Here is a 25,342-nt window from a genome sequence, read left to right as displayed (position 1 = left end):
TTTATTAAAAATTATTTTAATATAGGTTATTTATTTTTGAGACAGAGAGAGACAGAGCATGAGTGGGGGAGGGGCAGAGAGAGAGGGAGACACAGAATCCGAAACAGGCTCCAGGGTCTGAGCTGCCAGCACAGAATCTGATGTGGGGCTCGAACCCACAAACCATGAGATCATGACCTGAGCCGAAGTCAGACACTTAACTGACTGAGCCACCCAGGCGCCCCAATATTCTTACTTTTTAAAAAGTGTTTATTTTGAGAGAGAGACAGCAGGAGTTGGGAAGGGACAGAGAGGGAGGTTGAGAGAGAGAATCTGAAGCAGACTCCATGCTGCTAGTGCAGAGCTCCATGTGGAAGACACTGGGAGATCTTGACCTGAGCCAAAACCAAAAGTTGGATGCTCAACTGACTGAGCCACCCAGGGCACCCCAGTATTCTCACTTTTATATATGGACATGAATAACTAACTATTCATGTTTCAGGGTAAAAAAGCTACAATGAATATATGTAAAGGATTATTAGAAAAATACTGTTTTTTAAGGACTTAGAACTATAGTATTGGTCATATAATTGATTGCATTGTGCATAATTTATCATAATAAATCAGCTTCAAAAAAGTTAAGGATATATGTTTAATTTTAAATTTTCCTTTCAAATTAAGTGTTTAATTTTTTATCACAGTTAAGAAACTGAACAAAGTTTTAATGCAGAATATTATCAATATGTAATAATGGTTTCTATAAGTAGCTTGGAGAGGTAACATAGTTTAATAGAAAGAGCACAGGTTTTGGAAATCAGAGGATTTGGTTTGAATCTTGATTTTGCCACTTACTGTGTGGCACTGAGTACCTCATTTCTCTTATTTTCACCTTTCTAATCTGTAAAATGGAGACACATTTCATCAAATATAAAGCAGGCAGTTATTAAGTTCTTGACATTTAAAAAATTCTGTCTTAAAATTGATATATTTTATTTGTGTTTTTTCTTTCTTAGCATTCCAGAAAATAATGGTACTCTTTATAATTGATGTATTAGATTAAGTGAATACAATAAAAATGCCAACTTTCTAGAATTGTTTTGAAGTTGGAATTGGATAATCTATATAAAGTGCAAAGCACATAGAAGACTCTCCTTAAGTCCTGTTTTTCTTTCCTTTTTTCTTAATGATAAGAGTTATTATGTTAGGCTTTTTATTTGCTTGGTTGATTTTGGGGTTGGTGGTTTTATCAGGAGATTCAGAAGCTTAAGGGTATTAGATAAAGACCTACGGTTCAATATTGTACGTCCCCACACCAGAACATCTTGTTATCTGTATTACTGAGACACTTTTGCTTTGGAGAGATGGCTGTATTTTGGCTGATGATAATTATTATATTAGCTGACATTTACATCCTCTTTGGGCTAGGCACTATTCTGTCTTACATATTTTATACCTTAAAACACCCATATGAGATGGGGACTAATATTCCTATTTTTACAAATGAGGAAACTTGGACAGAGAGGTTAATTTATCCAAATTTCTACAGCTAGACCTACATACAAGGCGAACAAATCAATAAAAGAGAATCCAAACAAGGTAGCACATGGAAGCAAGAAATCCCCTCCTTGCAGATATTAGCCTGATAATCTTTGAAATAGTTATTTTTCAGTTGGAAAAGAACGACTCACAAGGATTTAAATCTGGACTCTGCAACTGACTAAGGTGGAATCTGAATCAAGTGATAAAGATTCAGCCAACAACTTATCCTTTCCTCTTTGAGTGAAGGAACATTTCAGTGTCTCAAATAATATAGTCTGAGGCAATATAAGAATTGGCAAATTTTATCCTATTGGCTGCCAAATTGAAGTCTCTTTCTTTAACTGCTGATGTAACATAAAAATAACTTAATGGATTATGAGTAGAGAGAAATGGAATAAACTTCTTAAGCCTCTATGAGAAACATCGCATTGGAGTGGAAATAGGAGGATAGGGTAGCCAAAGCTTACCCCTTCTTGTAGATGAAGTAGATGGAGAGCAAAACTAATGCATCTTTGGCAGCTTTATTCTGAATTCAATCTGATAATGGCAGACTATTTTTAAAATATTAGTTCTGCTTAAAATATAATCTTTTCCCTCCTCTGCCAAAAAAAGTTGTCACCAGCACACTAACATGCACAAAGCTTCAGAAACAGAAATTAATCCCAGGAAGAAGAAATCTATTTAGGATACACTATAATCAGATGAGTCATCTTTTTCCTAAAGATTTTAATTAAAACTCTACTATGCTTTATATACAAAGACATTTATCATATCTTCGCTTATGTGTGAAAAAGTGAAAACCTAGAAATTGTCAGTAATGGTTAAGTAAATTATGCATGGAATAGTATGTTAGTTTTTAATTAATGTTTGTGGGACTTTTCCTGGGCATTGTAGAGTAATGGTGACAAGATTTACCCTTTTGTCTTAAACTGGAAGAAAACCAGACACAATAGATGAAAAATAGTGATTTTCAGACATTGTACTAGAAGTGGTATAAAACTAGGGAAGAAGGGAAATAAAATGAGCCCTCCAGTTGCTTCAGCTTATGGCCTGGAAACAATTTCCAGGCTGTAGTTCAGAGAGGAGAGTCCCAAAAGAACCTGACTTTCTTCCGAATTTGAGCTGGAAAATGAAGTGCCAAATACTGGAGAGGATGTTCTTGCACAGAAAGAGTTCCAAAGATCTGCAGAGGGGTTCCTTTGGCTGATAATAATCTGTGTGTGTGAGAGGAAACTAATAAACTGACGAAAGAAATACAAGAAAGTAGTAATTCCTAGAGCTGATATAAGACTGAGAATATTTCATTTCATACTTTCAGAGTGGAAAGAAAATTTAGTATATGGGACATAATGTTTTAGAGGCCTCAGAAGGATTTCACTTTAGTAGTGAAGCTAAATTAAGCCCTGGATTAAAGGCTGCCCTGACCCTGCCTTAACAGAACTTAAAAAGTGAGCCTTGAAAGGATCAAATTGATTCCACATAACTGAATTCATGCCAAAACAAAGTCAACACAACAGCATCCAGCAAACGAGTAAAATTCACAATGTCTATTTTACAAAAAAAAGTAAAAGTCTTTCAGGCATGCGAAGATAGCAGGAAAAATGACTCATAACCAGGAGGAAAACCAGTCAATAAAAGCAGATGCAGAAATGATAGATTTGAAAAAACTATATTTTATAAACTCAAGAAAGTTGAAGAAAACATACAAACATAATGGAGAAGAGAAATAAAAGATAAAAGAGACTCATAGAATTTCTAGAGATGACAGAAAATAATTTTTAAAATGAAAAATATACTGCATAAGATTAACAGCAAATTAGACATTGCATAAGAAAAGATCAGTACTTGAAGATGTAAGTGAACCTAATAAAAATGAAGCACAGAGCATAAAAAGACTGACTAAAAAATAAACAGAGCTCCAGTGAATTATGGGAGAATATCAACCAGTGTAGCATGTATAGAATTGGATTCCCACAAGGAAGTGAAAAAGCAAGAGAGAGAGGGGGAAAGATAGGGGAAAAAATTAATGATAGCTGAAATGTTAAAGATTTGATGGAAACTTATAAACCAGAGTTTTTCAATCTTTACACCATAGACACTTAGGACTGAATAATTTTTTTGTTGTAGAGGGCTGTCCTGTGCATTGTAAGATGTCTAGCAATATCTCTGGACTCTACTATCTAGATTCCAATTGGACCACTCACCTGTGACAACCAAAAATTGCCCCAGACATTACCAGATATCTTTGAGGGGAGGATGGGAAGCAAAACAAACAAACAAACAAACTTCCCTTATTGAGAATCACTGCCATAAGTCCATAGATCCAAGAAGCTCAGTGAATCCTCAATGAATGCAATGAATGCAGGTACATTCCTTTCCCCCACTATATACAAAAATTAACTCAAACGGGATCAATGATTTAGATCAGTGATCTAAATAATATAAATTAAAACTATAAAACTCTTTGAAGTAAACATAGGGATATATCTTCATGCTTTTGGATTTGCCATGAATTCTTAGATATGATAACAAAAACACAAGCAACCAAACCAAAAATAGGTAAGTAGAATTTCATCAATATTGAAAACTTTTGTGCTTCAAAAAATACTGTCAAGAACTGAAAAGACATCCTACAGAATGGAAGAAAATATTTGCAAATCATATATCTGATAAAGATCTAGTTCCAGAATACATAAATAACTTTTACAACTCAACAACAGCAGATAACAGCTAATAAATGGGCAAAAGACTTGGATAGACATTTTCTCCAAAAAGAATAGCCCACAATCACATGAAGCATCATTACTGGATCATATAGTAAAATTATATTTAGTTTTAGAAGAACTGCCAAACTGTCTTCCATAGTGGCTATTCCATTTTGCATTTGCTCCAGCAATGAATGAGAATTCCTAGTGGCTTCACATTTTTACCAGCATTTGGTGGTGTCAGTCTTTCAGAATTGAGCCATTCTAAGAGGTATTTAGTAATGTCTTGTTATTGTTTTAATTTGCACTTCCCTAACGACGTATGATGTTGGACAAAATCATTTGCTTACTTGTCAGTGTATCTGGGTATCTTCTTTGGGAAGGTGTCTGTTGGGCTATCTTGCCGATTTAAAAAATTGGATTACTTATACTGTATTGAATAAAAGTGATGAGAGGGGTCATCCTTGTCTTGTTCTTGATCTTAGAACGAAAGCTTTGAGCTTTTAAGCATCAAATGTGATATGTGCCCTCTATTGTGCTGAGGTATGTTCCCTCTGCACCCACTTTGTCAGGAGTTTTTGTCATGAATCGATGTTGAATTTTGTCAGATGCTTTTTCTGCATCTATTGAGATGATCATATGATTTTTATACTTCATTTTATTAATGTGGTGAATCATGTTAATTGATTTGTGGATATTGAATCTCCCTGCAGCCCTGGAATAAATCTCGCTTGATCACGGTATACGATCTTTTTAATATTTTGTTGAATTTTGTTTGCTAATGTTTTGTTGAGGACTTTGGTTATCTTTGTTCATCAGGGATATTAGCTTGCAATTTTCTATGTGTTTTCTTCTTGTTGAGTTTTAAGAAGGTTTTTAAAAATACATTTTGCATGCTAGTCTTTTATCAAATGTGCGTTTTGCAGAGATTTTTTTCCCAGTTTGTAGTTTGTCATTTCATTCTTTTAGCAGTATCTTTCACAGCACAGGCATTTTTAATTTTAATAAAGACCAGCATCAGTTTGTTTTCTTTCATGATCATGATTTTGGTGTTGTATTTTAAAAAGTCATTGCCAAATCTAAGGTCACATAGATTTTCCCCTCTGTTATGTTCTTGGAGTCTGTTCTTTGTCAGGAAGCTGTGCGTGCCGCACTCTTTCCTCGTTCTCAGTCTTGTCGCTCAGTTAGCAAGCATTTCTTGGATACCAGGTGTGTTTCAACTTTATCGTACTATGGAGTATTTATTTAGAACATAATTGCATTGAATAAAATAGGTTCTCCCTATGGTGTGTGCTTTTTTAGTATGAATGAAGAAAACATTCTCTTTCTTGGAAATTCTTTGCAGCATTTATTCTCTAAGAATGGCCCTCAGAGAAGAGAGGGATTTGGCATTTACTTGGTGCTTCTTATTTGCCAGCATCGACTATAGTCGTTTAATCGTGACAGGAGTTGTTTATGATACTATGTAGCTTTGTTTTTGTCATAAATTAATAACTGCTTTGATTCATCTCCAAAATTTCCACCCTTTCTCAAAACTTGTTTTCCCAGTGATGTCAGGAACTAATAGAATATGCTGTCCCCAGGACCTTTTTCCTTTACCCAGTGGTTTACAAACAAAAGTAACCACAAAAGAAACAACAATAAAACAAAACTTCTTCTTTAAAGATCAGGAAAAAACACAGGTATATGAGGATTACCTATATTTTTCTGATGTGAAACTAGTTAGTCAAATTAAACAGTAAAAATATTAGTTTCTTTTTTTAAAATTATTTTAAAAATTTATTCTTGAGAGACAGAACACACATGAGCTCATGAGCAGGAGAGGGGCAGAGAGAGAGAGAATCCCAAGCAGACTCCGCAGAGTCTACATGGGGCTTGAACCCACAATCCGTGAGATCATGACCTGAGCCAAAATCAAGAGTTGGATGTTTGACTGACTGATACACCCAGGCACCCCTAATTTTTTTATTTTAGAGAGCAAGAGAGAGAGCGCAAGTTGGGGAGAGGGGCACAGAGAGAGAGAACCCCAAGCAGGCTCCATGCTCACACAGAGTCTGACACAGGGCTCAACCCCATGACCCTGGGATCCTGACCTCAGCCAAAATCAAGAGTTGGACGTTCAACTGACAGAGCCACCCAGGTGCCCCTAATAGTATTAGTTTTGATTCTAAGACATTTATGTTTAGAATTTTGATTTTGGCAGGATGTCCTGGCCTGAAAATTGTCATTATTGCAGGAAATGTAGGCTTTTGCAGAGATTGCAGTTTGAACCGTTCAGACAATAAGATTCAAGTTTACTGCTTCCACATTATATGTTTTAGAAGAATCTTATTTCTAAATTTAATCTTAATTTTGTGCTTTTTGAAAATACTGAGGGTCAGGGCCTAATTTGCCACTTTTTTCCATTTATCTTAGGTCATAACTTCTTTTCCATTCTTTTCCACCTTCTTTCCTTTTTTCTTGCCATCAAAAAATATTTTTCTTTATGGTTGGGTTTGAAGTTTAACTACAGTTTAGTTATTTTTCTTATTTGGAAACCTTAATTTTGTTAATAATCTGGGTATGATTTTCCTGATCACATTCAGATTTGGTATTTATAGGTCATATTTCATTTTTATTTTTCTAGTTTGAACATCAATATTCTCCATAGTGAATCATCATATAATCAGCTAAGGGAATGGTGGGCTTCAGGTGTCTCCAGAGCTCAGTAGTGGAATGACCTTGGTTTGGTAGTGGGTACTCATTCCATTACTCTGATGACTTGAGAGTCATTTTGCCTTTTGGATGCCATCTTGAAATTGTGGACCTCAAATCTTCAGTATTCCTAAAACAAAAAAAACTTTAGTATTCCTTAGCAAAGTATTATTTTGTAGCTATTTTAAATACACACTGCCTTAATCCATCTGTCTTTTTTCTACTTTCTATCTCTTCCACTGCCGACCTCCCATACAGCCACCTGAGAAGAAAGGAAAAGAAGCAAATACTGGTTTTGGTGGGCCTGTTGTTAGTTCTCTGTATCATGAAGAAATCATCAGGTAATTTCTTTTCTGGTATTTGGTAATAGGGATACATATATACATATACGTGTGTGTATGTATGTATGTGCATATAAATGTGTGTGTTTGTATTTTTTTTTAATCCTGAAAACTTCGATTTGTGAAGAACTTTTTCTTAATATGAAATGAAACTGTTTGGTGATATCTCTAGTAAGATAATACATAGCAGAAAAGAAGTTTTTTAGATATTTTATCTTTGAGATCAGTAAGTGTCTGAATCAGTGCCAGATAGTAACCTTTCCCACCATGTAAGTAGTTAGTAGGGCAAGGTTTTTATGTCTCACACACTCTAAAGCTGTGGATTTTTGTTGTTGATGTTGTTTTTCTCAGAATACCATTATTTCTTGGTGTGTGTCTGTGTGTGTGGGTATTTGCGTTCAAGTTTATTCACAATAGTGATAAAATGTTATTATCCTTTCTTTTCTTTTTTCTTAGTATGGCTGTAATCTGAACTGAAGTATGTAAGGGGAGGTAGCGATTCATTCTCATAAAGCTCATACAATTTCTAAAAAACATTTATATTCTTTTTTAGAAAAAAGGTTTTTTTTGTTGTCATTGTTAAATTACCATGATTTCTTTTAAAGATTAGAAATGATTTTGAGTATAAAATGGCATACCAAGGAGAATATTGTGGAGATTCCTCAGAAAGTTAAACAAAGAATTACTATATCATCCAACAATTCTACTTTTGATTATATATCTAAAATAATTGAAAACGATCTCACAGACCCCTGTTTGCACACGCATGTTCATAGCAGCACTATTCATAACAGTCAATAGGGGGAAGCCACCTGCATGCCCATGGACAGATGAACGGATAAACAAAATGTGGTTTATACATAGAGGATATGATTCTGTAGCTCATAATAGAATATTAATAGAATATTGTTAACAGAATAATTATTCAACTAATAGAATAGAATATTCTTCTATTAGAAGAATAGAATATTATTCAACTTCGGAAAGGAAGGAAATTCTGACACATACTATAGAACTTGGATGAAGCTTGAGGACATTATGCTAAGTGAAATAAGCCATTCACAAAAAGATAAATACAGTATGGTTCCTCTTATATGGAGGAATCAAGAGTAGTCAAATTCATAGAAACAAAAGGTAGAATGGTGGTTGTCAGGAGCTGAGGGCAGTGGGAGATGGGGAGTGCTTATTTAATGGGAGGCGGGGAGCTTCAGTTTTGCAAAAGGTGAAAAAGTTCTGGGGATTGGTTGCACAACAGTGTGAATATACATAACAGTCCTGACCTGTGTACTCAGATATGGTTAGGAAGGTAAATTTTATGTTATGTGGGGTTTTTTAACTACAATTAGTTAAATTTCTACGAGAAATTCTTCGTTACCATTCATTTTCTTTTAGTACCATGTGAAAGTCAGGAAAAGGATTTAGTCCTCCTTTAATGTCATATGGCACATTCTTTTAAGATTTTTACTTTACAAACAAATTTAAATAAGAATCTCTGATGCTGTTCTACTTTTTGAGTTACCTGCACTTTTCACATGAAATGAATGAGTAGTAATTTTTAAGTGGAAAATTGGGCTGACCTAAATTTATTGAAGGGAAATATCTATCTTTATAGAATGAAGAGTAAATTGTACCAAATATGTATCCTGCACTCTTGCAGAAGAGTTTGCTGACATTATCTACCACATGGAGATGTAATGATGGGACATTTAGCATTCTAGGAGCAAAGTTATTGCTTCTTCTACGAATCAAAAACTTTAAAAGCTCATAGTTTCCTGTTACTGACCAGTCATTTAATACTAAAGGTTCTTTTTTTAAAAATTTTTTATGGTTTTATTTATTTCTGAGAGAGAGAGAGAGAGACAGCATGAGCAGGGGAGGGTCAGAGAGAGAGGGAGACACAGAATCTGAAACAGGCTCCAGGCTCTGAGCTAGCTATCAGCACAGAGCCCGACACGGGGCTCGAACCCACAAGCAGTGAGATCATGACCTGAGCTGAAGTCGGATGCTTAACCGACTGAGCCACCCAGGCGCCCCAGTACTAAAGGTTCTATCTTGAATCTGTTTGCAGAGCAGGCATATCATTGTTATAGACTAAATGTTTATTTGTGGTGGGATAGGGGAGGACTGATGAGAATTGGAAGGAAAAAAGGTATCTTTCAAGGTTGATCTGGAATACATATGCCACCCTGATCCCTTTTCGGTACCCTGAGAACTCTGAGGAGCTCATACAGTTTTGGGGAAGCATAGTTTAAAAACTTTTTCAGAGTTTAACCATCCCCTTCCCCTCAGCCCTTATATAGTGGTTTACTTAATTTATATATTCTGTCTTTAGAGCCTTCTAAAATTGGCATCTTAGAACTTTAACCCTACTAATCAAAGTTTATTAAATGTTTAAATCAAGTCAGTAAAGCCTTTAGTCATTTTTCTACATATTGGAAAGAGAGGTTAGTCGTTCCTTCTGTTTTCCTGTAGTCCTTTATTCACACTTGTTACAGCATTTATCACATTATACCACATTAAATATAAATTTAAAAACACCTATATCCTGGGGCGCCTGGATGGCTCAGTTGGTTAAGTGTCAGACTTTGCCTCAGGTCATGATCTCAGGGTTCACGAATTCAGGCCCCACACTGGACTCTGTGCTGGCAGCAGAGCTGGAGCTGCTTGGATTCTATGTGTGTCTCTTTCTCTCTCTCTCTGCTCCTCCCCCACTCGTGCTCTGTATTTCTCTCTCAAAAATAAATAAACATTAAAAAAAATAATAAAAAATTTAAAAACCTATATCCTTTCTACTAAATTTTTGGGTTTTGAGGCCATGGATCATATTTTATCTATTTCTGAGTTTTGAGTATCTGAGGAAGTTCCCAAAACTTAGTAGGTATCTAGTAAAAGTACCCAGAACTCAGGAGGTATCCATGGCTTTTCCCTCAGGGAGCTGATAGCTTAGTGATTGTTGCCACATAGAGTTAGCCTGGTGTTCATACCATAAAGTAGGTTTTCTTGTGATAATACCCATCCTCACTTATTTTCCTAAGCAGTTTTTAAAAATGTATAGGCTATTTTCCATTCCTAGTTAGATGAAATTAAGATTGTTTCTTGACTTTCTAAAAATCACTGTACTTAGGGCTGTGGCTTAGTCCGTTAAGCGTCCGACTTTCGCTTAGGTCATAATCTCGTGGTTCGTGGGTTCGAGCCCCGTGTCGGACTCTGTGCTGACTGCCAGCTCAGAGCCTGGAGCCTGTTTCAGTCTGTGACTCCCTCTCTCTGACCCTCCCCTGCTCATGCTGTCTCTCTCTCTCTCTCTCCTAGAAATAAATCATTAAAAAAAAATTTTTTTTAAATCACTGTACTTAACTTTCTGACAATATCAGTTGTCTATATACAACAGTGATCTTTATTTTATATGCCAATTTCCTTAAGGGCTCCCAAAGCCTAGTACTTTTCTGAAAACCATGCGGAGTCCAGTTTCTTTTGGAATGTTCAGTGACATGGCCAATTACAGTAAAACATTACTCCACTTGAAGTGAAAATAATTATCTGCGTAATTTGTGTATTCCTAAGATATAATTAAACTGGAAGAGTTATTAACCTACCTGCTTATCCTCCACCCAGTTCCTGAAGAGGTCACTCTTAGATTTAAATGAAAAATTTAGAATTTGGACCATGAGAAACAATACAGCTTGTTTTCATAAAGTACAGATTTTAATTCAACTCATCACGTATTTGTTATGAATCTTCGAGACAAACATTGTGGATATTTGAGCTTTCCAGCTTCACTTTTGAATAGTATGTTCTCAGTATTTTTGGCATCTGTAGTATGTTTAATAAATATTGCTGGATAATCCAGTGAAATATGAACCTCTGCTAGGGACAAAACTGATTAGTCTTGGCCTTATTTTTTTTGTCATCTAAATTTTAGTTTTCTTATGATACGTATTCTGGAACATATGATTAAGATATGAAACAGTAGGAAAGATGAATGAACCACTGAAAGCCTTTTAACTGTTAGAGATATGAATTTTGTCATTACTAACAGTGGAATCACAGCATTTAGTCATTTTCTTATAATCGAGAAATCATTTTATAATTGAACAGAATTCGACTGTAACAAACTAGATCATGATAAAAATTATTCTAAGGAAATGTTGGATTATTTCAGTAATGGACCAGAGGTGGTCCCTGTTGTTTCTGAAGTATACAAATGCAGTTGCAACAATGAAAACAGGCTGTTGGAGTTTGTGTAATCAGATTTTGCTTGTACTTAGGTGACATATCTGGTGTTTTCTTTTTCCAAGAGGAAGTTGTGCTTTAACTGATGCTAATTGCAGTTTCTTGGCAGAATCACGTTCAACTGAAGTGAAAGTAACAGCAGGTTTTAAAAGCTTTAGAAATGTCAACTGGCTAACTTAGGTGAAGGGAAAAGTTTTCTTCTGTAGAACCATTATTTTTTTTTAATATTTTTTTTTTATTTCTAGGAGAGAGAGAGAGACAGCGTGAGCAGGGGAAGGTCAGAGAGAGAGGGAGGCACAGACTCTGAAATAGGCCCCAGGCTCTGAACTGGCAGTCAGCACAGAGCCCAACGCGGGGCTCGAATCCACGAACCGCGAGATCATGACCTAAGTGAAAGTCGGACGCTCAACCGACTAAGCCACCCAGGCGCCCCAGAACCATTATTTTTAAAAACACTGGAAAAGTATTCTGAAGGTCTGTTTTAGATACTTTAATATATAAACCTCTAAATTTTCCCCTCATTTTTAATGACAATTTTTAAGATTTTCCCTCCCAGGAAAATCAGTATCTACTGAACTCATTTAATAAAGTTTGGTCTCCATTTTTGTGGCAGCTTTCCTGACTAATGTGTATTGTAGGTGATAAGTTAAAGGCCCATTTTCATTTTATTGTAAATGTTCTTGAGCCAAGGACCAGTGGGGCCAATTCTGAGCTTGCTCCTTGCCTGTTGTGGTTCTGACCCTTTTTCCCACTCTGTCACAGAAAGTGACAATATCATGTCATAAATACAGATCTCTGTGTTAATATTCTAGAATCCTGACACCAATTTTTCATTATGAAGCTGGTTAATTGTTCTGTAGTATAATGGTGGAGATACAGTGTGAGGCTAATTAAATACAAAAATTATGAAGCCAGACTGTCAGCATTCAAATGTTGGTTCCATCACTTAGTAGTTCTGTGACCTTGGACAAGTAACTTTATCTACAAAATGAGGGTAACTGTATTACCTTTCTCATATGACATTTATGTGGATTATATGATATACATAGGCATTCTGCTGAATAGTATCTGGCACAAAATGAGTTACTATGTAACTTTTAACTTTTGTTAGTATTATACTCAGCACAGAACCCCCACAACAGGAACCCACGGCACAGGGCTCATATAGAGCTAAAATCACATGTCACCTGGTTATAGAATTAGGTACAGGTTGTTTGCTTTGGCAAGAGAAAATGGAAAACAAGGAAGGAAGAGCCAGCGCTATTAGAATCTATATTAGAACTATAGAAACAGAAGAGTAACAAATCTTTTAACTCAAAGACAGTTGCTCTAGACTTGAGATCAGTTGTGTTTCATATCTACTGTAGATGGGCAGAAAAGGCTCTGATTAGTACGCATAGGGCTTTTCAAAGAGTCAGATGCTTCTGCACTACATATACTGACTGACTTAAGAAATCCCTTTTGGTGACTTGTATACTTAAAAGGTTTTATCTAGAAGATGGCACATAAATTGAAAAATTAGGGCAAGTATTAAAAATACAATAAATGAAGCATGTACAATGTCCATTCTACCCTGCCATAAGATTTGGTCTTCCTTGTTATATTTTGTAGTTCGATGCTATGTAATCTATCAGAATTTTATTAATCCCACTTAGACAAGCAGCCATCTGGACCTTCTCTAAGCAAGACCAGACCAGTATACAACCAAAATGATTGATGGGCTCTGGAATTGATTAGTTGTTCTGTGAGACAAATGAACTGTTTTGGCAGAAAATACCAGAGGTCACTGCTGTGGTCAGACACAAAAGCCTGTAGAATTTTAAAGAGATGCTTTCATCATTGACTTATAAAGTTAAAATTTTTGGACAATAATGGATTTTGAAAATATTTTAGAATTCTCTTTTTATTGGCTGCTCTTTAGTTCTGATGATAAAGTGGAATAATAGAAATATAATCCACAATAAAAGTGATTATTTTATGTTTTAATTTTGTATGTTTGATAAAAATATGAACTGGAATGAAAGTTGCGTAAAAGCCTATCACTTACACATAAATTGTACTCTGTAGTTTTCCTGAAAGAGGTGTGATGGGGGAAAATGCTACAACATATATTGTTTTATTTTTAAATGATTTATAAAATCGGATGGTATAAAATTCCATTTAGTTGTGTATTCAGAGCTTCAGATTGTTAGATAGCAATCTGAACAAATCCATGTAAGACTAAAGCTTTAAGAGTATGTGTTATACATATTTTGTATTTCAAAATTTGAATATTTGGATCTTTTTGTTTTCAGTTGGCTAAGTCTTTCTGGGATACTGCTGTCCCATTGACACCACTGTCCTCAGCACCAGAAAGATTATTCTGCTTCCCTACATCTGTTTGGCTGGTAGTTGTGAAATCCTTCCCTATTTCACCGTGTTGCCCATGATCAACATTGTGTTAACACTTTGGTGATAGGTGATAAATTGGATGACATATGTCTTGTTACATTCTGGTTATTCTTTGAGGACTACAGAAGTGTGTATAGGCAAGTGGGCAACTCCCCCTTGAGAATCTGACTGCTCAGAATGAACTTGAGTTATGGATTTATTCAGCCTGTAAAACCTCAGCTGGCATAAATAATTGAGAAAGCAAAGGTTTTTCTGTGGTGCATACCTCAGGGACTCATGGCTCCCTTCCTCTTCTCTACCTTCCTTTCTTATGAAAATGATCCCAGTTGCACTCCTAGATAATAACACACCAAGCAATTAAAAGCCATGGGTGGCTGGAGAGAGGAGAAAAGGTTTAGTTAATGAGCTTTTCCTCTTCCAGTGCCCAGGAGAGCCTTAGGAATGACAAGGCGATTAAAGCGAAGAGATAATTATAGATTATGTGAAAATGGGTCCCTTGAGACGAGCAGGTCTTGCCATAAACAGTAACTGTTGTAAGAGTCTCCTGGCTCTCGAAACAGTAACTGTTGTAAGAGTCTCCTGGCTCTCGTATTCACCCTTTTCTTACGTGTTTTATTTAGCTCCTGTGTGCTCAGTGTCATGATGCCGACCAAGCATATAGGCAGATCCACCTGTTTGTAGATCAACAGCCCTTTCTGAACAAGAGGATCATTCCTCAACTAAAACATCATCTTCTTCTGTCTCCTTTTCTTTTTTCTTTATTCTTCCCCCCTCTTCCTTTTCCGTACTTTGTCTCTTTTCTCTCTGCTCCTCTAGTCTTATCCTTATCTTTATATAGTACTTGTGAAATGCTAGACACTTGGACTTGTTTTAGTTTAGTGTGTGTGTATGCACTATAAAGATGCACATAGTTATGGGTTTATTGTATCCATTATAATAAAAGGTGGTATATGTATTATACATAATATAAATGTTTTCTGCTGTTAAAATGCTTTAGAGACATAAAGATATTTTAAAATGTTAGCAAAGATGTAAGCATTGTGAAATAGTCATCTTCTTAATTCTCGTTTAATTATTATCAACTGTTCTCTCAATACTGAAAGCAAGCAATTTTGGTTAATGACATTGTCTTTCGATTTATGAGAACTTTGCTGATTACACTGTATACAGTAGTAAATGATTGGTGTTTATTAAAGTTGGAATTCTGTATGGAAAAGGCATTGTTACATTAATTACATGGTTTTATTTATAAGTTCTACCCAATATAAAATTTTATATATGTATTAGGTAAGTATTTTACCAGTATTTTATGTAAAATATGTCATTTCTAGGTCTCTTGTGTCACACTGGTCTACTCTCTGTCCTCCTCATCCCTTACTGTATCAAAAATTCTGTTTCCTCATGTTCCAGAATAATTCAAATCCATCTTGTTTTCATTATTGCCACTATCATGCTTTTTGCAATATTGTCATTAAACAATGTTCATCTCTTGGCCAGGACACTGTAGAATGGTTTGAGAACAGATTCCCTTTTCCTTTCCTGCCTCCTCCGCAGATTTATAACTCATATCTTTGAGTCACTCTCCTGTTTGAAGCCCTTTTAATGGTTTCTCAAATAGCTTAGGATAAAATCTAAAATTCCTTAACATTTCTTACAGGGCCCCTCACCATCTCATCTAATGCCAATTTCCTCCCCCCCCCCCCATACTGACTCTTCTACCCTCACATTGGCTTATTTTTATTTTCTTGAAGGTCTAATTAACATTTGTTAGATGAATTGATTGGTAGTGTTATATAAAGGTATATGAGAAATGACCCCAGTGTACAACATATGTTAACATCTTAAGGTAATAATAATGCCAGCTAACATTTATGGACCATTAATTATGTGCTAGTTGCCATACTACATGTGTGATATGTATTATTTCACTTAATCACCAGAATGATCCTATGAGATGTAGGTATTAATATCCCTGTTTTATAGATGAGGAAACTGAGACTCAGAAAAATTAGGTTACTTGACCAAGGTCACATGGTTCATACTCTGCTGTTGCTACACTATACTGCTCCTGAGATGGTTGAGGAATCCTGGTGTTCTGCAACTAGTAAAATTAATTTTGAAAATTGTTATTATATGAACAGAGTGAATATCTTCAGTTTAAACTTTTAAGGCCCTTTTCCATTTAGTGTTTTTTAAGATGTGCTTTACCAGTAAAATTAGAGACTATAGTCTTTCATTTATCAATATACTGATGATGTTTCTCTTGGATTCATTAACTTTACTGATTTTAGCCTTACCTTAACGTTTGAGAATGTAATTCAACTCTATAGAGCCTCAACTCAAGGATTCTGTAGATGTTTCTAATGTGGCCACTGGTTTTCCGGAGTTTGATCAGAATTGAAATAGATTTTTTCATATAAACGTTTGATGTATCAGAAATTTCAATCAGCTATTTTAGAGCTAAGTAGATTTTAAGAGGTAAAAATGCATTTTTAGTAACAAGTGTCTATAAATCATGGCTAGATAAACTTTTCCAGAATATGAAGTTATCTATAAGAAGTACTTGGGACATCGATCTTTCCTTTGTCATTGCTTCCTTGAAAAAATGTGAGAAAAAATACATTAACAGCATAATAACAACATAAATAGGATAATAGGACCTTTTATTTGAGGCTTTTAAGAATTTTCTAGACCAGTAAGTACACTGTATATATAAGCCAGTCGAAAATATTATTTGGTGAAGAAGATCATTGCCATTACCACATAGCAGGAAGGGGGAAAACTAACTGGTTATGTACTATAACTGTCTGAAACTAATTGGAGATATAGTAGCACTCTGAGTGGGAGGATTATGATTCAGTTTATATAAATTCTTTCTGTCATTCACCTGTCCATTTGACACTGTGTATGTTGTGGGGTTTTTTGTTTTTTGTTTTTTATAGTTTATTGTCAAGTTGGTTTCCATATAAGATCCAGTGCTCATCCCAACAAGTGCACTTCTCCATGCCCATCACCCCCTTCCCCTCTCTCCCACCCCTTCAGCCCTCAGTTTGTTCTCAGTATTCAAGAGTCTCTCATGGTTTGCCTCCCTCCCTCTCCCCAACTATTTTTTTCCCTTCTTCTCCCCCACAATCCTCCGTTAAGTTCCTCCTGTTCCACTTATAGGCACTGTGTATTTTGAACCTACCTATTTACTTTATTGACTCTAAAACACCACTGGTTTACCATTCAGAGAAAAATGCCACTGATTAATTGTAATGTTCTACAGATTATAAGATTCATCAGAAATGTTAAAATAAAAAATTTGTGGGTTTTGTTTATTTTTTAGAGAGAGCTTGCAAGTAGGGGAGAGGGGCAGAGGGAGAGAATCCCAGGCAGACTCTGTGCCCAGCATGTGCTCAATCCCACAACCCCAAGATCGTGACCTGAGCTGAAATCAAGAGTTGGACGCTCAAATGGCTAAGTCACCCAGGCACCCCATAATTTCTGTTTTAGAATCAATAAAATATGGCACCTTAACAAAGAGTTTCCCGATGTCTTGTTGCCATTTAGGATTTCAGGAATTATTTTAAGAACAACACTACAAACAACAACAGCAAACCCACTTTTTTTTTTTTAATANTTATTTATTTATTTATTTATTTTTTACGAGTAGTTTATTGTCAGATTAGTTTCCACATAACACCCAGTGCTCATCCCCACAAGTGCCCATCCCCCTCCCCCCCACATCCATCAGTCCTCAGTTTTTGTCAGCATTCAAGAGTCTGTCATGGCAAACCCACTTTCTTAAGTGCTGTGATCTGAATGCTAGGTTTCTGGAGCTTAGTCATTGCCCCAGCATTGTTTGCCTCCTCTAGGGCATCCGACCAAAGCATTTCAGAGATGAGATACTATTTACGAGATTTTATCTGGAGGATCATAGTATAGACTCTCATTTATGGTCTTTGTAAGATTGATACTCGAAAGCAGTGTTTTACAAGGTGAAATTAACATCCAAAATTTTAATGAGATATTAATTAAAAGTGGGGATTTTTGATGTGCTAAATATGACAGCTCTGACTACTCTTTAAGTCTTGAGATAGGAGCTGACTTTACCAATTTGCTTCTCCCAGATAAGCCTTACACCAGGTTTGCTAAAATCCTTTGAGTAAGAACAATTTTTTTTCTTTCAAGAGAGAAGCAACTGTAAACAAAATTAAAATATGCTTGTATTAATATTTTTATGTTTGTACATTAAAGCATGCCTATTTTTAAGGATACCAAGTATCTTTCTATGTAGACATTTTATCTCAGCTTCTGAAGTATTGATCGTTTAGTCATATCAAAGGTCATATTTAGATATATATGAAATAGAGGTTATACATTTACATATAAAATATAAAGGTTACATAAAAAACAATTAGCTTTGGGCTTTGTATTTGGTATACAATAATAAAATGTTGGTAACCTAGTCAAATGAGATCAGTAAGATAACATAATTATTTCCTAAAATTATATTCGGACAAAATAGCAAGTCTTTACCATTCAAATTGACAACTTCTGGCCATACACTTATCAAATAAATTAGGAACTTAGAATTCCTACAAAGAAGTAGTATTCAGCAACAGTACTACTAAATTTTGTAAGACAGGGAGCAGGCTTGCATTCAAGAAAGACTGGCTTCTAAGGAGTTTCACAGTGTGTTTTTGGTGAATTTATGTCCATTCTNCTAAAAAAAAAAAAAAAAGACACATAGCTGAGCAGGCTCTCAGAGACAGAGTAATAATAATAAAATCCATCTGAAACTGAGGTGTAAACTGAAAAAGGTTTATTTATTTACCAAAGACTGTATCTTTATAGTGATCCAAGTGTTTAGGTACCCTGGGTACCCTTGGTCTAAGTATTCAGGAACCCAGAATAGTCAGGGATATGTAATTCATATTTGTGAATATGTAAATGGAAGGTGAACCATTTTAAGAGTTGCTTTAACCAAGGTTCTAATGAGACCTCTTGAACAAAATGTCTCCCAGCAGAGAAATACCTCAGGATTTTTTTTCCTTCAAATTAATTATTTCTTTTGGTCAGAGTTCAAAATTGGCTTCACTGACTTTTTCCCTCCTATGATTTATTGCTAATCATGCCTCCTACTGAGGATAGTTGCCTTTTCAGGTTTGTTTGTTTTAGATCGGCTAAGGTTAGCATCTGACTCAAGGAGCTCTGTGGATCTATATCTGGTATCTCTCTAATTTATCTCCCAGCACCCTACCATAGCCAGTTCCCTTGTGCGCTTCTTTCTGTTGATGCTTTTCCCCTTCTTTCTGTTCTTTGGAATATTCGTCTTTCTGTTCTTTAGTAACCCAGCTGGCTGGCTGGTCATTCATGTTTCAAAGCTAGGCTGTAATGTCAGCTCTTGTGTAGTGCTTTATTTGATCATCCTTAGTTGATTAGCCCACTCCTTATTTCAGGCCTCTACATTATAGAATATTAGGCTAGTTTGACACTCAGAACAACTTTTTGCTATTGTAGTCCTTAAGAAAACTTTGGAAGACTATGTACTCCTTTAGAATTTTATGATAACTTCTAAAATTCTTATTTAAAAGTTTAAGTATAACAAAGGGCATAATTTCTGGTATTTTGTAAATAGTGAATTTTTTAAGAAGAGATTTTATTTTGAAAGAGTGCAAGCTTATGAGAGTGGGGGAGGGGCAGAGGGAGAGGGGGAGAGAGAATCTTAAGCAGGCTCCACGCTCAGTGCAGAGCCCAACACAAAGCTCTGTCTCATGACCTGAACTGAAACCAAGAATCAGACACTTAACCAACTGAGCCATGCAGGCACACTGGGTAAATAATGAAAATTTAAGGTAAATAGATCACTCTTTTAGATGAATCTAAATACTATAATGATAATTGACTTTTAAAAAGTTTGTTTTGTTTTGTTGAGAGAGAGCACAGGTGGTGGAGGAGCAGAGGGCAAGGGAGAGAGAATCCCAAGCAGGCTGCACACCCAACGTGGAGCCTGACACAGGGCTCTATCTTGTGACCACAACATCATGACCCGAGCTGAGATCAAGAGTCAGATGGCTGAGCCACCTAGGTGCCTCCATAATCCATTTTTTAAAGCACCTGAACATATTACCATTGAGAGAAGCTGGGACAGTGGAATGCAAGATCTCTCTGTATTATTTCTTATAGTTGCATGTGAATCTTCAATTGTCTCAAAATAAAAAGCGTAATTAAAATTCTGATCTTGATTTAAAAATATGTAAGTAGGGTTTTTAACAGAAATTTTATGTCATTCCTTTTTCTCCTTTTATTCTGCTCCCACACAACGATATTTTAATGTAATATACTTTTGTGTACTCCTATTGTACTATCATCAGACTCTGTAACAAAAAATATGTAAGTTGGAATTTTTTAACATTTAATTTTCTTTGGCCCAAAACTATGCATGAAATATTTTCCCATTTGAATTATCACTGTAATTATTTCTTTTTTTTAATGTTTTACTTTAATTTTGAGAGAGCACATGCATGAGAGCAGGAGAGGGGCAGAGAGAGAGGGGGACAGAGTATTCAAAGGGGGCTCTGTGCTGACACCAGAGAGCCCGACATGAGGCTTAAACTCATAAACTGAGATCATGACCTGAGCTGAAGTCGGACGCTTAAGTGACTGAGCCACTCAGGTGGCCCATCGCTGTAATTATTTCTATACAGCTGATCAACATACATCATAAATACTGTTAAATAATTATTAAGCATAAGTAAAATTTAATTGAAAATGGGTCTTAATGAAATGGATGAAGCTTTTAAAAATAGTTTAATGGATGAATATTTCATTAAAATCACATCTGTTTTTAGTTTTGTTTATATCAACTCTTCCATCCTTTACCCTTAGCTATAGAATGTTTCCCAACACCAGGTTTTCACCAGAATTATTCCTTTATTTAGTACCAAGGGAGATTTTCTATCTTGGGGTAAAACAACCTAGGTCTGATATTTTTCCCCAAACCTTTCCCAGTATATTAGTTAAACAGAGTATTTCTAAGCAGAAGAGTAACAGGCCTAATTAATAGTCATTGCTAAGTCTTAGCAAAGTCTTTTGGTTATCCTTCCTATAGGTATACCATAATAAGGAGAGAGGTATATGCCTTTTTTTTTTTTAATATTTTTATTTCTAGGAGAGAGAGACCGCGTGAGCAGGGGAGGGTCAGAGAGAGAGGGAGACACAGAATCTGAAATAGGCTCCAGGCTCCCAGCTGGCAGTCAGCACAGAGCCCGACGCGGGGCTCGAACCAACGAACCGCGAGATCATGACCTAAACGAAAGTCGGATGCCCAACCGACTAAGCCACCCAGGCGCCCCGATGCCTTATATAAACTCAGAGGGGAGTGACCAGAGCAGAGGGAATTTTGGAAAGGAGAATGGTGATGAAATATTTACAAGAGTCACTTCAGGTAGATCAGTTAAGGAAAAAATGCATTTCTTTCTTTTTTTTTTTTTTAATAGTTTATTGTCAAATTAGTTTCCACATAACACTCAGTGCTCATCCCCACAAGTGTCCTCCTCCATGCAAAATGCATTTATTTCTAAGTTGAGCTGTAAATTGATTCACTTAAAATTTTTCTTTTCTTTTTTGAGCCTAAATTTTTCATACCTGTATATCCCTTTATTTTATTTATTTTACTGTTTAAAAATTTTTTAATTTTAGTGAGAGGTGTGAATGGGGGAGAGGGAGAGAGTGGGAAAGAGGGAATCTCAAGCAGGCTCCATGCTCAGCACAGAGCCCAACATGGGTCCCAATCCCATGATCCTGGGATCTTGACCTGAGCCAAAATCACGAATTGAACACTCAACCAACTGAGCCGCCTCGGTGCCCTAGTTACCTGCATATACCTTAAAGGTCTTTGAGTTCCTTCACAGAGCATTCAGATCCACAGACCTCAGTTTGAGGAATTAGTGACATTTGTTAATGTATAGTTGTGAGAGATTGGCTTACTCTGTGTTTTTCTTCACTCAGTAAATAATTTTTCATTGCCTATTTACTAGCATACTATTTTTTATCTGATTGTAAGTTGCTTAATAAATATATAAATTGAAGTGAATGAATATTTATTGACTATCTATGAAATAGATATCTGAGCTAGTCTCATTAATGTGTTTTTTTTTTAATTCCACAGCATTGGTGAAATGGTAGCTAATGGACTTTAGGTGGCTCGTTATGAAACCTGTTTGAAGTATTCTCTAAGTATTTATTTATTTTTGAGAGAGAACCTGTGCAGGAGTGGGGGAGGGGCAGAGAGAGAGGAAGAGAGAGAATCCTAAACAAGGTCCATGCTGTCAGTGCAGAGCCAGACGGGAGGCTCAGGCTCACAAACTGTGAAACCATGACCTGAGCCGAAATCAAGAGTCAGACACTTAACTGACTGAGCCACACAGGTGCCCCGGAAATATTCTTTTGATAGGAAAATGCAGTTTTTGTAGAAAGTGGTACAGATTATATTTGTATAAGTGTGCAAAGATCTGTTCTTCCTATCATTGATGAAAGACAACATACTTAAACAACATTCTTCTCTTCCATAAGGGTATGTTCTAATATTTCAAAAGAATTTCAAAGAAAACCAGTGACTTCTTTCCCCTTCAGATACACAATTGTATATTCTGTCAATTTTAGGAAATTTGGAGTAGAGACAAACATTCTGTCTTTTGCTAGGAATATTGGGATATCCTTGAGGGTAGTATCTTGGCCATAACTCATGCTTATCCATAGAGAATGGATTTTGTCATTTTATCACTCATATTCAGCAAAGAGAGGAAAATAGCTGGCTAAGAATCGTTAAGAGAAAGGAAGATAAAGTGAGAAGATGTAGAAGAGCACTGACATTTGCTTAGGCTTTACTGTATCTGGTAATGGTTGAGTTCATTTGCACATGTTTTAAGGTAAGTGTAGTTATAGAGGAAAAGATCGCCTACGGAATACTTTATTAACAGGGAAATGTAGAGGGGAAAAGAGAATTTGTTTGTAAACTGTATGTAATCTTGTTGGGGGAAAAGAAAAGAGATGTGGAAAGATGTTGCTCCAGATGTTTCTTTACTTGGGACACTAGGTGGTGACATTGTATAAAGACAGCTTGGTTGCTGGCAACATAAGGTAGTCAAAACATGGAGCAGGGTGAACTGTTACTTAGCAACCAAGCCTGACTATCACTTAATGTTCTTTTTTATCTTAGTCACTTAACTTGGTGGTACATTGTGGTGATTTTACTGAATTTCTGTTTTCGTATTTACTTTACACTGTGTATTCTACCCATAAGTATTTTTAAAAAAATTTTTAAATGTTTTATTTATTTCTGAGAGAGAGAAAGACAGAGTGAGCAGGGGAGGGTCAGAGAAAGAGGGAGACACAGTATCGGAAACAGGCTCCAGGCTCTGAGCTGGCTGTCAGCACAGAGCCCGACGCAGGGCTCGGACCCACGAGCCCCCAGATCATGACCTGAGCCAAAGTCTGATGCTCAACTGACTGAGCCACCCAGGCGCCCCTACCCATAAGTATTTTTTAAGTCTTCTGTATGCTGACATACTCAGGGGTGATAACAGATGATAAACTGGTATTCAGATGAAAAAAAAAATTGCTCCTACTCTCCAAAACATTCACACATCAAAACAAAATAATTTATGTAAGTGATACATATAATAAGCATTGAAAATATAAAATAAGTAAAATAAAACTTTAAATAAGTTTGTACTATATTTACTCTTATACTGCTTCTGGCGTAAGTATACACACGCATTTGGGATTCAGGAGACCTCATAGATTCAGAAGGTCCTCTCATCTATGAATAACCCTTATGTATTACTGGGTGTGGGTAACCTACATCCCAGGGATCTTCCTTACCTTCCTTTCTGTGCCTCACCACCAACTGTCCATTATTTTCAAGTTCAAAACAACTGGATAAAAGTGTATTTTTTGTTATGACTTAAAATGATACAGTCCTTTCTCTCATACTTAAAGTTGCTGCTTCTTGAATTAGAGGGCTCTCTCTTATTGGATTGTAGGAAAACAGGTCCCTCTTATTTCCAAGTCAGAATTCTTAACATGCTTTTCCATAGAAACATTGTTTTTTTGTGATAAATATAGCTGAAGTAGTAGTATATGCAGCCTTAATTTTGAAAATCATACTTCTCCTTTTGGAGTTTGGCCTCAGGCTTATCTAAGTTTCTTTCAGAAAAAGTGATCTAGAAAAGCATTTTCTATTCTGTAAAATGGACTTTTTTGAGAGGCCATATATTCCTTTTCTTCCTGGAAATCTACCTCTTTTTCTCCAGGTTAAAATAGGCTGTTATCCCTGTGTACTCGTATAAGCCTTTTTAAAGATTCATTTTTACTTTATGTTAATGGTATATAGATTTTATCATCCTAACTGTATCGAATGTAAAGTTTCTTGTTTATCTGTTTCTAACAGAATCTTACCCAGTGCCTTTGCATGTAGTAGGTGCCCAATTAAATACATCACATGCATAAGGAAAGCTTAGATAGTTAATGCTAAAGTAGTGTGTTTTAAGTTAATTAACCTCTGAGTGGAAATAGCTTTTTATAGGGTATAAAGTATTTAAATTGCTTTTTAGGATAAGAGGGCTTCTATGGCCAGTGCTTACATTAGTGATGAATAGAAGTTATGGCCCTGCAGGTTGTAAAACATACTAGTATAATTTTTGGAATTCATCTTGCATTCTTTTATGCCACACTATATGTATGGTCCACATATAGAACAGTTTTATTGATAGTATTCCAAATTACTGGTCCATTTGGGAATTACTCATTTTTAAAGACTAATTGATGCTACCCCTTACCCCCACATACACACAGCACACTCAGAAAAATGCACACACATTTACACAATTCTGTATACTATTTTAGAGGACTCCTAGGTCTCATGTTAACTTATACATTAGGTTGTAGAATAGACTAGCTCAGTAGTCCAAATGTAGCTTGATAAAATAGAAAAACGTACCATTTACAAAATCAATCAATCTGCGTGAGTTCTAGCTCTTGTTCTACCTTCAATAAATGTGATGCTATTTGGCAAGTCTTATAGTCTTTCCTTACCCATTTCTTTTTTGTGTGAAGTTGTAAGAGTGAATGAATGTAGTTGATTCGTAAACTTAGAATAGCACTGGTGCATAACATGCTTCCCAGTTTTTGTTCCTAGTCTTTGTTTCTAGTATCTCATAAAAGATTCTGAATTTTGTGATGTTTTAATTATCTTTTCTTTAAGAAAATTGCTTTGTCTTTAAGAAAATTACATTTTTTTGGTGTGTGTGTGTGTGTGTGTGAACGTGAGTAGCTAGAATCAACTTATTCTGTTACCCTGTAAGAAAAGTAACAAGCTGTGTCCTGATCTTTTGATACTTCTGTATAGACAATAGTAAATAACCTTGTTACTGAACCTTGTTCAGTGCTACTACTGAAAATTCTGGGTCAGGAAAT

The 25,342-nt window shown here is 35.8% G+C and overlaps 1 protein-coding gene across 1 annotated transcript in view; it reads left to right on the top strand.

The window, feature by feature from the left end:
- Window positions 1-25,342, top strand: part of ACBD6 (acyl-CoA binding domain containing 6) — a 194,754-nt gene that overhangs the window by 63,411 nt on the left and 106,001 nt on the right. Inside the window, exon 4 of the mRNA XM_077763114.1 lies at window positions 7,176-7,258. Coding sequence (XP_077619240.1) covers window positions 7,176-7,258 — 83 coding nt within the window. The remainder of the gene's footprint in view (window positions 1-7,175; window positions 7,259-25,342) is intronic.

This window comes from Crocuta crocuta, unplaced genomic scaffold (assembly GCF_008692635.1).
Source record: "Crocuta crocuta isolate KB4526 unplaced genomic scaffold, BGI_CrCroc_1.0 scaffold3, whole genome shotgun sequence".
NCBI classification, from domain to species: domain Eukaryota; kingdom Metazoa; phylum Chordata; class Mammalia; order Carnivora; family Hyaenidae; genus Crocuta; species Crocuta crocuta.
The sequence above is the reverse complement of the archived record's forward strand: the minus strand, read 5'-3'. Positions and strand labels throughout refer to the sequence as shown.